Here is a 13232-nt window from a genome sequence, read left to right as displayed (position 1 = left end):
GAATTCTCACTCTGATCTTTGACCCAAGATTTCCATGACCTACTTGGCAGATTTCTAATATACCCCAAGTTAGTAGCACGGCTACTAAATCCAGTCATTCCAAATAAGGTTTATAACCATGTATGCAGATATCCTGGAATCAGGCACAGGGCTACTCACCCTCAAAGATGGGGCAAATCTTCCTCCAGGCTGTGATGCCTCCCTGGCTAGTGTACTGGCCCAGTGCTGTCTCCAAGAGGAAGACAGGAATGCCACAGGTAAAGAGGAAGATGAGGTAGGGGATGAAAAAGGCACCTGTGGGGTGGGAAACAGGCTTTCCATTACCTGGCACCACCCTCCTCATAGTCCACATTCATCTCCTCCCATCACCACCCCACGTTGCCAGTCAGAATCCCCAGGGGTGCAGGACATGCAAAATGCAGGGGACATCTGTCCAGATATCTGGAACCATAGCAGAAATCAAGAGTCACCAAGTTACCTAACGAGCCCTTTTTATCACTGAAAGTTTCAATCTATACCTACCAAGGCTTGCTCCCCATCGAACATCAATTATTACTTTAATTACACAAAACTTGTGGCCACAGCAAGGCGCTCATTGAATAATGGACATCCAGGAGCATTAACACAGCCCACAGACTATAATTTTTTCCAAGGAAATGACTGCTTTTAATGGTAGAGAGAGACTTTTAGCAGACTGAAATCAGATTTCCCTTTAGTAATCCTTTCTCCTTCTGTTTTTCATAATTATTGGCTGAGACAAGTGTACTGATTCTGGAAATGCCGGCATTTTCTCCACTGTGGACCTCTATCTGTTGGCAAGGTAGATAGGGCAGTTCACAGAGTACCAGGGAAGAGAGAACTGCACACAGAAGGAGATCCAAATATCTGCGGAGAGTCCCCTTCTAGCTTTCAACTGAGTGCCACTCAGCATCTACATAGGAGGAAATGACCCGAACTAAGGGAAAGAACCATTCAGAAAGATTGAGAGTAATCGTGCTCACACAGGGCTGGGAAGAGTGCTGGCTCCCACTAGCCAGACTGGATAGTCCCAGAATTCTCAAGGCATTGGGAAGAGAAGGTATTTCCTCAGAAGTGGGGAATGATTAGCCCTAGATTGAGCACAGCTCTGGTTCTCCCTAACAAATCTTAGAAGCAAAACCCAAAAGTATCAAATAACTTCACTGGTCCTGAGCAAAGCTCAAGAATTTTTATAGAAATATAAAAATCCCAATAAAAATACTGTTCAGAAATGAAAGTGAAGTAATGCTTCTTAAGACAAGCAAAACTTGAAAGAATCCATCACCAAAAGATCTGTACTACAAGCGATGTTAGAGAAAAACCTTCAGCCAGAGGGAAATGATGCCAGAGAGATATATGAATCTACACAAAGGAACGAAGAATGTTAGAAATGTTACATACACAAGTAAACATATAAGAATTTTTTTCTTATCACCCAAATCTCTTTGAAAAGTTAACTGACTGGTTACACAATGTAAGGTGGAGTTTATAACAGATGAAAAAGTAAAACGTGTAACAACAAGAGCACAAAAGTCAGGAGGAGAGAGATGGAAATGTATTATTGTAGGGTTCTTATATGTAAAGTGGTATAATATTACTTGAGGGTGAATTGTGATAAATTGAAGATGTATGCTACAGGGGCACCTGGGTGGCCCAGTTGGTTGACTTGAGCTCAGGTCATGATCTCTCAGTTCATGAATTCAAGTCCTGCATCAGGTTCTGTGCTGTCACCGCAGAGCCTGCTTCAGATTCTCTCTCTCTCTCTCTCTCTCTCTCTCTCTGCCCCTCCCCAACTCCCATTCTCTCTCCCTCAAAAATAAACATTAAAAAAAAACCCAATGTATGCTACAAAACCTAAAACAATCATTCAACTAACATAACAAAGGCTTATGGCTAATAAGTCATCAAAGGAAGAAAGCCAACAATGGAATAATAAAAAATATTCAATTAATTCAAAAGAAAGCAGAAGGATAGGAAAAGGGGAACAAAGAACTGATAAGACAAGTAGGAAACAAAAAGCAAGATAATTTTATTTAAATTTAACTGTATGAATAATTGCTTTAAATGTAAATAGTCTAAATGTCCCAAATAAATGGCAGAGATTGTCAGATTGGCTTCAAAATAAAAACAAGGTTCAGCTACATGTTGCTTAAAAGAAATGCACTTTAAATATCAACACATGAAAAGGAAATCCTGCCTTTTGAGATTACATGAATAGACCTCGAAGACATTACATTTTCAGAGAGAGAATAACAAATACTGATTGTTCTCATATATGGAATCCAAAAAAGCCAAATTTGGAGTGCCTGGCTGGCTCAGTCAGAAGAGCATGTGACTCTTGATCTTGGAGTTGTGAGTTCGACCCCCACATTGGGTGTAGAGATTACTAAAACAACAAACAAACTTAAAATAAAAATTAAAAAGCCAAATCTGTGGAATTAAAGGGTAGAATGGTGGTTGCCAAAGACCTGGGGATGGAGGAAATGAAACGGTTTAAAATGAAAGTTAATGGGGAATAGAGCTCTCCAGTCCTTCACCTTTCAAATCTCTGGCCTGTAGTCTACACATCCATAAGTCAGGCACCGAGGAAGGCACCTGATTACCAGAAGGGCAAAGAAATAAAGATCATAAACACCTCAGCCTAATAAGTCCATAAGTCAACCCAAGACTTGTTGAGTAGGAAAGGAAAATAAGGGAAGACAGAACTTAGTAGCTGATATGGACAGTTACTGCTCAGAGTTGAAAGCATGGCAGAAAAAAAGGAGAGAGAAGAGGGAGAGACAGAAAGACCGAGAGAAAGAGAATTTTTGCCCAGCTCAAGCCCCACCTCCCTATCTTTATGCTACCTGCTCTTTCCCAATAAACCAAGCCAATGTTTAACTGCAGTAGGTTCCATGGTCAGCTCTATGCCTCTCCTCCTCTGCCTCTTTGAGCACGTGGGCAGCTGGCCACAAGGGGCAAGGCTCACACTCAATAAGCAGAGCCACTAGTCCTACAAAGGGAAGGGGTAGAAGAGAGATGGGACCCAGAGGGAGCCAGGTGCAGATTGGGGAGTCCTTTGGGGGCACCCTGCCTCTTTCCCCACAGCCCCAGTCACCACCATTAAAAGATGGAGCTAGTCCTAGAGGTGGAGGATGGAGTTCAGTTACCTGCTCCCTATTCCTGTGGGTTAGTCTCCTTCTCCAAATTCTAAAAGGTCCTGGCCTGTTCCCCCATGAGATGGAGAGGCCACATGCCCAACCTAGAGGGGAATCATTCTGTAGGCCACCCTTCACAAAAGCAGCACACTCTGTGGTGTCATCTGTAATGTTCCAGCTAATATTTTAAAACATAAACAGATGAGATTCCACATGAGCAACACAGCAGTGAGCATACATGAACAGTTATGTGCTGCAGTCACCACTAATCTGACCACTCCTGGGGGGTGAGTAATTAACTGAAAATGGTAACAAATAATCACACACTACTAAAATAGCTATTACTGTTACATGGAGGAAAAAAGTGTTCTTCTCTTCTCTCTGTTCCTACGTACTGACAAGCAACAGCAAGGTGACCAGTTCTCCCTGAGGCCAGGTACCATTTAATCCTCTTTGCCTTCATCTCCCTATGGTCTAGAGCTGCCCTTCCCCCACAGCCTGCTCCTCTAAGATCCCCATTCCTAGAGATCCAGTTGCGGGACATTCTGCTGTAGCCTTACATGCAGTCTCCAGGCATCCCAGGTGTTGAGAAACTCAGTCTGCTGGCAGCCAGGTCTAGGGAGCTGGAGAGATCCTAGCGGAAGGCCCATGTTCTGAAGCCACCAGGATCTGGGTGTCTGGGGACTGAAGATCAGAAGCAGAGAGGGCTTGGGGGGAGGCGGGGTACAAGGAAGAAGGAAGCACCTGTCCTCGCACAAGGTAACTGATCTCCAGCTGCTGTTCTATGACTAGCAAAAACCAACGATTCTTAGCACAAGTGACCTCTGCCCCTGGTTTTCAGCAACCTGGACTTAGAAATTAAGTGTGGAGGGTGAGGGTGCCTGGGTGGCTCAGTAGGTTAAGTGTCTAACTCTTGATCTCAGCTCAGGTCTTGATCTCAGGGTTGTGAGTTCAGCCCCGTGTTGGGTTCCGCAGCCGGTGTGGAGCCTACTTTAAAAAAATGAAATTAAGTATAGGGGCACCTGGCTGGCTCAGTCAGAGGAGCATGAGACCCTTGATCTTGGGGTTGTGAGTTTGAGCCTCATGTTGAATGTAGAGATTACTTAAAAATAAAATCTTTAAAAAGAAAAGGAATTAAGCATAAAATGTTTGGCAGATGGTCTTTTTGTCTGGGCTGAGATTGGCAGGCAAGTAACTTAAATTCCCTTGTGGTAGAGTTGAATTCTCTTGCCAAAACCCTCTCCTACCACCTTTCCCCAACATCATGCCTTTTGAGTTATCCAGAGACTTTTCATCTGCATGGCTAGAACTTTAAGGGATAGGCCCTGGTGGAAGGTCATGTTTGCTTTTCCCTCCAGGGAACTGAGGGTGGAGAGCTTGAGAAATAGTTCTTGGGCCACTTCTCCAGTCAGGAGACCCATCCCCACCACCGCCAGACATACGGGCACACTGTCACTACTACGCGACACTCATATTGGCTTATCCCTCCCCAGGAGGGAGAATACAGACAGCAGAAATGTACTTTGCCCACTCCCAAGTTTTGCCCAAATCACCCATATTTCCTATTTCTAATCATTTTCTTTCCCCATTATCTTGAACCCACTGCAAGCGGTCTTTGCCCCGCCATACCACTGGGACTGCTCCTACAAGGTCACCAAAGGCCTCCATGCCACCAAAGCCAACACTTCATTCTCACTCCATATCTTTCTTAACCTATCTGCGGCATTTGATGCTTGCCTCCCAAAACACTTCATCACCCTGGTATCATCTTTCTTCACTGGTTTCTCCTTCTCTGTCTCCTGATGGTCCCTCCCCTTCCCCCCAGTCCTTGCTCTCTTTTATCACCATCAAAATTCTAATCACTCTCAAATTTATATCTCCCATCCACATCTCTCTCACAGACTCCAGACTCATATGTTTTACTGCTTAGTCGAAATCTCCACTTGATATCTGACAGACATCTCCACTCAGTGTTCCCCAAAGTCAACTCCTTATTTTCTTCTTAAAACCTGCTCCTCTTATGGCCTTCCACATCACAGTAAATGGCAACTCCTTCCTTCGCAGTGCTCAGTCTGCAATCCTTGGACCGCTAAGCCCAGGCAGCAGCAGTGGAAGTGACAAGAGGTGTCAGATTCTGCATACATCATGTGGGGTCTCCAGTCCCAGGCACTCTGGGTTCCTCAAGTCTGTTGGCAGCCAGAGTCCAGGGAGCTGGAGAGCTTCCAGCTGAAGACTCATGCTCTGAAGCCCCCAGAATCTGGGTAATTAGGTAGATCTAACAGTCTGGGAGTGGGAGGGAAGGACTCAAGGATGACTCCGAAATATTTAGCCTTGTAACTGGTCTGCTTCTGCCCCGACTCGTGTACAATCAGTTCTCAACGGCAGCCAAAGAGATTATTTTAAAATGTAAGATCATGCCGCTCCTGCTCAAAACCCTGCCCTGTCTCCCCATGTCACTAGAGCAAAAGCCAAAGTCTTACAATAGCTGACAAGGACCTACATGATCTGCCACCCTCGTCCTATTTACTTCTCTGACCTCAGCTTCTATTTACTCCCCTCCTTGCAACTCCTCAAATAAGCCAGTCAGCTTCTTGCTTTACTACTATTAAATCTTTTGTGTCCTCTGCTTGGAGCACTTTTACCCTCGATATCCACATGACCAGCCCTCTCACTCCTGGCAAAGCTTACTCAAATGTTCTCGATGTGCCCCCTCCACACACAAACACTCCTGATCCTCTTTTCCCAGCTCTAGTGGTCATTTTCCACAGCACCCATTAACTTCCGATATGCTATATAATTTTCTTATTTACTACATTTATTGTTTATTGTCTGGCTCCCTCTTCAAGAATGTAAGCCCCACAAGGACAGGGAATTGTTCTGTTCTGTTTGTAGATGTAGCCCAACAGCTTAGAATAATTCTAGGCAGATAGTTTGTACCCTGTAACTGCTGTTGAATGACTCAGGCAGGGTCGGGGCTTGGTGGGCTGTGTGCTGGGGCAATTGGCTGAGACTGGAGACTCCAAAAAGATATCTGGGGGTGGATTGGCCACAGGTCCCGGACAGCAGGGATTGTGCTCAGCTAGGAGATGATTGAGGCAGGCATCTTGCTCATCCATCTCTCTGAAAAGCCTACCAGTTTCTTCTGATTTTAGATGGGCTTCTTTTAATCACTGTCTCAGCTTCTCTGGTTTTCAACTCTAGTGTTTAACTAGTTTACCTGCTTTTCTATCATCTTCTTGCTTCAGCCCTTTCTCTGCTCTGGAACTCACTTCAAATTGGATCTACCAAATGTTAAAGCTAGAAGGAACCCAAGAAGACATCATTTGTATTTCTTAAGTTTGGAACTAAAATTATATTTTAGGGACTTTTTTAATCTCTGACCTCACCACTAGACAAATATTGATAATAATAAAGGGCCAAGCTTATCTTCCCCTCCTGCCCCAAGCACAAAAGTAGCTGTTTAAAGCTAGGAAGTTGAAGAAAGGGCCCAGAAGCCCAGAAGCAGGCTGATAGGGTCCATTACCTGAGCATGATACACCCCAGAGGACCCCAGCATCCTTCTCCAGAACTTGCTCAGAACATTCCTCTCATCCCCTGGGAGTCCAGGTCCCAGTTGGAGGACCATGGGTTTAAATAAAATCACTAAAGCAGGAGGAAAAGGGTCAAATCAATGTAAGTGGTCTCCATTCTCCTCACCTTCCTTCCCCATATTGGTAGCAAAGGGTCAGAAAGAGGCATCAGTTTGTTCCTTGACAGACAAGGGGGTGAGAAGAGGAAGTGTGGGGACCCATTCTCTGTGGAGCTTTGTTTTGCTGGGAGATGAAGGGAGCTGAGTGGTGACAGAAAGGTTAAGCTGCTGGGAACCCCAAAACCCAGGCATATCTAGGTCCCTCTCACGAGCACACATCTCCTCGGTTAGTCCCCCTTACCTTGGCAAAGGAGGCTTTCCATTAATTCCCCCGGTGGCCCTGGGTGACTCATGCCCTTCAGAGCAAACCTGGGCATCAGTCTCTAGCTCCAAAGCCCCTCAGAACACTTCCCTCCAGCTGCTGTCATCCATCAAGGAAAAGAGGAGTCCTAAGACCCTGCACTTGATCAAGGGAAGAGATTGTGGGTGGCAGTGTTAGGGATTAAACCGAGAGTTTGACTGGATCCGGGACCCCTGAAAATGTCTCCACTCTCAATCTGAATCAGCATGCTGGAAGGCAGGCTCTCTCCAGGGAGGAAGCAGCCACAGCCATCATACCCACCCTCTTCCCTCACAAGCCCATAGCAAGAACCAAGGGCCCCCAATTCTTTTCTCCTCTTGGGCCTGCATTTCCCCTGGAGACAATATCACACACTCCCAGGCCTACACAGACCCACCACAGAGTCCCAAGGCAGAGTTCAGATCCAAACACTGCCAGACAAGCTCCCTCAACAGGGTGAGCCCACACCCCCCACTGCTCCTATTACGGTTCCCTTCGCTTCACCTTTCTCAGCCCAGCGGTTTTGCGCCAGACCTGGATATCACTCCCTCCCACCTCTTCGTGCCACTCCTGCTAATTCCCAGGCCAACCTTTACCCAATTCCAGAGAGGCTTGGGGAAAGCCGCTCACCTCCTAATCTTCCTGCCATGTGAGGAGCTAAGCTGGTTACTAGGCTCCAGATATAGAGTCCCAGTGGCCAGCTTTAGCCCCCAGATTCCTCCTCCTCCCTGGACCAACCTCGTCCCTCCACCCAGTTCTCTGAAGGGAAGCGTGTGGAGTGTCCAGGACTAGGTTCAAAGTGGGAAGACCTCCTTCCTTCCCTCACAGGGCACACAGAACAAAGTCCTGTGATTTCAGGCTGTTGGCCAGAAATCCCTGGGGAGAAAGGACGCATCAGCCCATACCCACCCCTCTGGAAACATACAAATTAACTTCCAACTCCACGGCCAATCCTCCAATTGCCACAATCCTGAGAATAGGCTCCATGGGCTCAGAGGACCTCTGTACCCTCCTCTCCGGCCCTCCCACCTCCACTGTCCGAAACCACCGGGAGACTGAGCTCAGTGCATTTGGAGGCTCCAACTCCCCTGCACAAGGCTGGGTGTCACATTAGGGTACCCTCCAATCCTCATGGCCCCAGAATAACCACTGCCCTCAGCATTTCCCCGAGTTACCTACCTCTGCACTTCCCCCTCCTGCAGCCCAAGCTGCAACTTCACTTCCAAACCAGATCTGGGAGCCCCAACACCTATAAGCTTTACCCATCAACAAGGAGATATTTGTAACCTACTGCTCAGCCAGAACACTTCAGTACCTGAGAAATCCCTCCAGGGCGTCCCACAGAGGTCTGGGATTCCCTGAAAGTGAGTTACTGGTTGGAAAATTACCACCCTGCTGTGGGGTAGCAAAGTTATTCTAGGAGGCTGGAAGGGATAGGAGGAATGAGAAGCCAAAAAAGCCCTAGGAAAGAGTTAGAGTTAATACTGCATACACACAAACATTCAGTGGGAAGTTTTGAAGGCAGAGCCACTAGTATCAAAGGTTATGACACTGGTAGGGGTTGGTTAATGACTGGCTTAGAGAATGTCACAATGCCAGCAGAGAAAGGGAAAACACAAAGACTAAGGAGTCTCAAGACCACAGGACAGTTCAGTATCAACATCATCTTCAACACAGCTGCCATTTATTAAGCACTTTACACACATTACCTCTCATCCTTACAGCAACTTAAAGGCAGGTACTACTATCTGAATTTACAGGAACAGCAGCTGAGGCTCTGAGGGCCTCAATAACTTGCCCAAGACTACACAGAGAGTAAGTAGCAGAGCCAGAATCCAAATTCTGATACATCTGGTTCCAAACTTATGTTCATATGTCTTTGATGCCATAGCATTCTAGAAAGACCCCTGGGAGAGTTACATAATCTCTCTAGGTCTCAGTCTCCTGCAGTGTCCTTACTGACTTGTAAGGGGCTGTCCAACTCCAGCATTCTATGCACCCGTGGGAGTCCCCAGAGGGGCAATAATTACAGGAGATGGAGACATCCTCCTTCCAGGGACGGGTGGGGTGGCGCAGTAGCTCTCACCTCCCCCATTTTTGTAGCAGAGATAGGGAAACCTCCAGACGTTGCCTAGGCCAATGATCTCCCCGGCTACTGACAGCACAAACTCCATCTTGTTGTTCCAGTGCCCCCGTTCCAGGGTACCATCTTCCTTCGTCTTTTCCATGACAGGGTATACTGGTTTTGTCTCCCCATTGCTGGCTGTGCTCGAGATCCTGTTATCCATCCCACCTGAAAAACAAGCAGAGTGTTCTATTACCGCTGGGAACCTTGGGAGGAAAGCCTTCCCCTTCCTTCACCAGCAAACTCCCGAGGGAATAAGTGCACCAGGAGAAAGTAAATTCCTACCCCCTTGCCTATAGACCCACGTCTTCCTTGGCATCTCGTATTGGTAAAGCCTGGGTAACACCTGCTAAGAATGTATATTCCTTTACTGTTCAGGAAGAAAGCATTGATGCTGAAGTATAGATATTCTTTCCACTAGGGAGGGCCTCTTGGGTTGGGGCTTGTGGACATGGAAGAGTTCACATGGCCCCTGGGCTAAGTTCTCCACGCCATCCTACAACCAACTTTGTCTGTGTTAGCACGTGCTTCAGTGTCTGTGTTCTGTATGGGGACAGCGGAAAAGATCCTCAAACCCACCAATCTCCCATGCAGGAATTTACTCTAGGGAAATAATTGTGACTGTGGATAAAGATTTGGCACTGAGGATGTTCATTGTTTACAGCAGCAGAAAATTAGAAAACACACACAGGTTAAGAAATTATGGCCCATACATACAACGGACTAATATATAATCATGAAAAATTGTGTTGCAGAAGAAAGTGTAATGAAATGAAAGTGTTCATGATATGTGGAGTGAAAAATTATAAAATAGCACATATGATATGATCATGCTTGGAAAACATTTTATAAAGTGTATGCATCAAAAGACTAGGATAGGGGTGCCTGAATGGCTCAGTCGGTTAAGCGTCCGACTTTGGCTTGGGTCATGATCTCGCAGTCCGTGAGTTCGAGCCCCGCATCGGGCTCTGTGCTGACAGCTCGGAGCCTGGAGCCTGTTTCAGATTCTGTCTCTCCCTCTCTCTCTCTGACCCTCCCCCCTTCATGCTCTGTCTCTCTCTGTCTCAAAAATAAATAAACGTTAAAAAAAAAAAAAAAAGACTAGGATATCCACCAAAATGTTTCTTGCTCAGTGGTTGGATTATAGGAATATTTTCCTTATTTCTATTTTCTATGTTTTCATCAAAGAACATGATTTATTTTGTAACATTAAAATAAAAGCAAGTTTTTAAAAACTCCTTCCAGGGGCTCCTGGCGGCTCAGTCAGTTAAGTGTCCAACTCTTAATTTCAGCTCAGGTCATGATCGCACAGTTTGTGAGTTTGAGCCCTGAGTCGGGCTCTTTACTGTCAGCAAGGAGCCTGCTTGGGATTCTCTCTCTCTCTCTCTCTCTCTGTCTCTGCCCCCGCCTCAAGCGCACTCTTGCTCTCTTTCAAAAAAAAAAAAGAAAAGAAAAGAAATCCTTCCAAAGGAATGGGAGAAGCTGAGTGGGCCCTGGAATTCTGAATTAAGATGGACTGACCTTCCCAGCTATCTTTCTACCTCTCTCTGAAGTCAACATAAGAGAAAGATGAACTATGGGCTCTTTTTCTTTGTTGGTGATGAAACATGTGGGAATCTATTTCAGTAGAGAAGACAACATGAAATGAATAAAGGGCCACAGTTCCAAATGTTTCCCTGCCCTATTCTAGACTCTTACTGAGATTGAAGATAAGATCTGCTATGGCTCACACGTAAAGAGTAACTACTACAAAGCACTTTACATATACTTATTTCACTTAATCCACACAACCACCCTGAAACGTAAGCAGTATTAGTTCTGCTTTGTAAATAAAGAAGGTGCAGCTCAGAGAGGTTAAATGACATATCTGTGGTCATATAGCGAGTAAATTGCACAAGTGGGACTTGAACCCACTCTGTCCCTGCTCTTTCAGTTAAATCTCTCGATTTAATTGGCTGCCCAGGTTTATTAGCATGTCTTTTTTTTTTTTTAATTATTTTAGAGAGACAGAGAAAACATGAGCAGGGAAGAGGGGCAGAGGGAGGGAGAGAGAGAGAGAGAATGAGAATCGCAAGCAGGCTCCACGATCAGTGCAAAGCCTTACATGGGGCTCGACCCCATGACCCTGGGATCATGACCTGAGGTGAAATCAAGTCAGACGCTCAACTAGCTGAGCCACCCAGGCGTCTCTCAGCATGTCTAAATAAGCATCTTCTAATGACTCTCCTGATTTTTCACAGTGGCCCCTTTTCCGGAGAAGTAAGCAGATGGACATTTTTGTACCCCTCAAGAAAAATTCATGTTAACAGAACTTTCTCATTGGGAGCCCCATCTGGCCAGACTCTCCTATGGTTCAGTTTCCCCAGCGGGGGCTACCTTCAGGATTCAAAAAGTTAGAGAGAAAGTCAAGGAACAGTAGGGATCTTTGCTTATTTGATAAATTAGGGAATAGGCTCCAAAGAGTGTGCACTGAGAAGGAAAAATCCAAGCAGCTGGTCCCAAGAAGCAAGCTTCCTCAGTCCTTTTGAGAAGGTTGTCTAACGTCTTGTGCCGGTTCTCAGCCTCCCTTTACCATCCGATGGGTGTCTTCCGATGATGGCACGCCATCTCCTTCCACTCCTTCATCTTCTCAGACCCTAGAAGAAACAGTAGCCCTATCCTGGGTCCCTTGCCTCATTAGGGTACTGTTTCTCAGAGGTTGTGTGGTGCAACAAAAAGGTCATGAGTTGTAGAGTCAGACAAGCCGGGTACAAATCTTAGGTCTGTGCTGTACCACTCGCTGCCCAACTTCAGAGAAGTTAATTACTCTGAGCCTTCGTTCACTCATCTGTAAAAGTGGGGAGGATTAGATGAGGTTATGCATATAAAGTAAAGGACTTAGCATAATAACAGGCACTCAAATTTGTAGTTTCTTTCAATCTTGTCAAAGAGTTGCTCATTGTCTCATTTCACAGAGAAAAAAAGCTTTCCTTTCTGCTCAATCTAGGGCTCTCTTTCTCTAAATCGCATTGTCCCTTAAGTCAACAGCCACTGCAGTTTCAGAAAGCCAAGAATATAGCATCTAGGCTTTGCATGTACACACATGAATGTCAGAAACATATATTCTAGGAGGATCAAAAAATCCTTTGGTTGTAAGTCCTATGATCCCATCCTATAGTCTGAGACCCAGAAACAGAAAAATGAGAGAAGGAGGGAGGGAGAGAGAGAGAGAGAGAACATATTACGAACCTTAGTGCAGCTGCTGCCAGAGGTCCAGTCAGGGGGAGAAGAATTATCTAAGGGGGAAGGGGAAGGTGCTGGCTATTTAAAGTGTGGTTCCAACTCCTCTGCGGCACTTGCACTTGTAATTCTAAACTTGGCCCTGCCCACATTCCTCCTCCTGCCTCCCCACCCCACTTTCCCTCCCCCTGAGCAGCAGACTTACACACCGGAGTCATTTCACAGCCTGGGGAGTGCGAGTACACCCTGGCAGGTCAGGCCAGTTGCTTGTGAGGCTGGGCAGCTAGTCTTCTCCCCCAGAGCTCATGTGCTCTTGCCCGCCCCCCCCCCACCAGCAACCTCAGGGTCACCCTAGAGGGATCCCACCTTCCACCCTTTCTCCAGCCCCAGTGCTCCTGTACTCCTATACACACATCAGGAATAGGTGTCCCTTGGGTTGGGTGCTGTGCAGATTAAATGTACATTTCTCAGGGCGCCTGGGTGGCTCAGTTGGTTAAGCATCTGCTTTCGGCTCAGGTCATGATCTCATGGTACGTGAGTTCAAGCCCCACATCGGGCTCTGTGCTGACAGAGCTGACAGACTTGGAATTCTGTCTCCCTCTCTCTCTGTCCCTTCCCCGTTGGCACTCTGTTTCTCTCTCTCTCTCTCAAAAAAAAAAAAAAAAAAAAACATTGAAAAAAATTTTAGTGTACATTTCTCTTATGCCTCTGTAGGTTCTGATTTGGTGTAGACCGTGATTAGAATAAAGATACATATGTACACCT

At 46.1% G+C, this 13232-nt stretch overlaps 1 protein-coding gene across 4 annotated transcripts in view; it reads right to left on the bottom strand.

Annotated features, from left to right (window-relative positions):
* The window catches only part of SLC6A13 (solute carrier family 6 member 13), a 34070-nt gene extending 21495 nt beyond the window's left edge, over nt 1-12575 (bottom strand). The window contains exons 1-4 of one of the 4 annotated variants that reach the window (XM_043564986.1): nt 7754-7951; nt 7085-7245; nt 6679-6797; nt 160-294 (exon numbers count right to left, since the gene is read on the bottom strand). Coding sequence is in view for 3 of the 4 variants with exons in the window: in XM_043564983.1 (XP_043420918.1) it covers nt 160-294; nt 9210-9411 (337 nt within the window). In the remaining variant the exon portion in view is untranslated. Of the gene's footprint in view, nt 1-159; nt 295-6678; nt 6798-7084; nt 7246-7753; nt 7962-9209; nt 9417-12476 lie in introns of those variants that run through there. The other 3 variants (XM_043564983.1, XM_043564984.1, XM_043564985.1) reach the window with 3 other exon arrangements.
* Nucleotides 12576-13232: the final 657 nt, after the last annotated feature.

The sequence above is a fragment of the Prionailurus bengalensis genome, chromosome B4, assembly GCF_016509475.1.
Source record: "Prionailurus bengalensis isolate Pbe53 chromosome B4, Fcat_Pben_1.1_paternal_pri, whole genome shotgun sequence".
NCBI classification, from domain to species: Eukaryota; Metazoa; Chordata; class Mammalia; order Carnivora; family Felidae; genus Prionailurus; species Prionailurus bengalensis.
The sequence above is the reverse complement of the archived record's forward strand: the minus strand, read 5'-3'. Positions and strand labels throughout refer to the sequence as shown.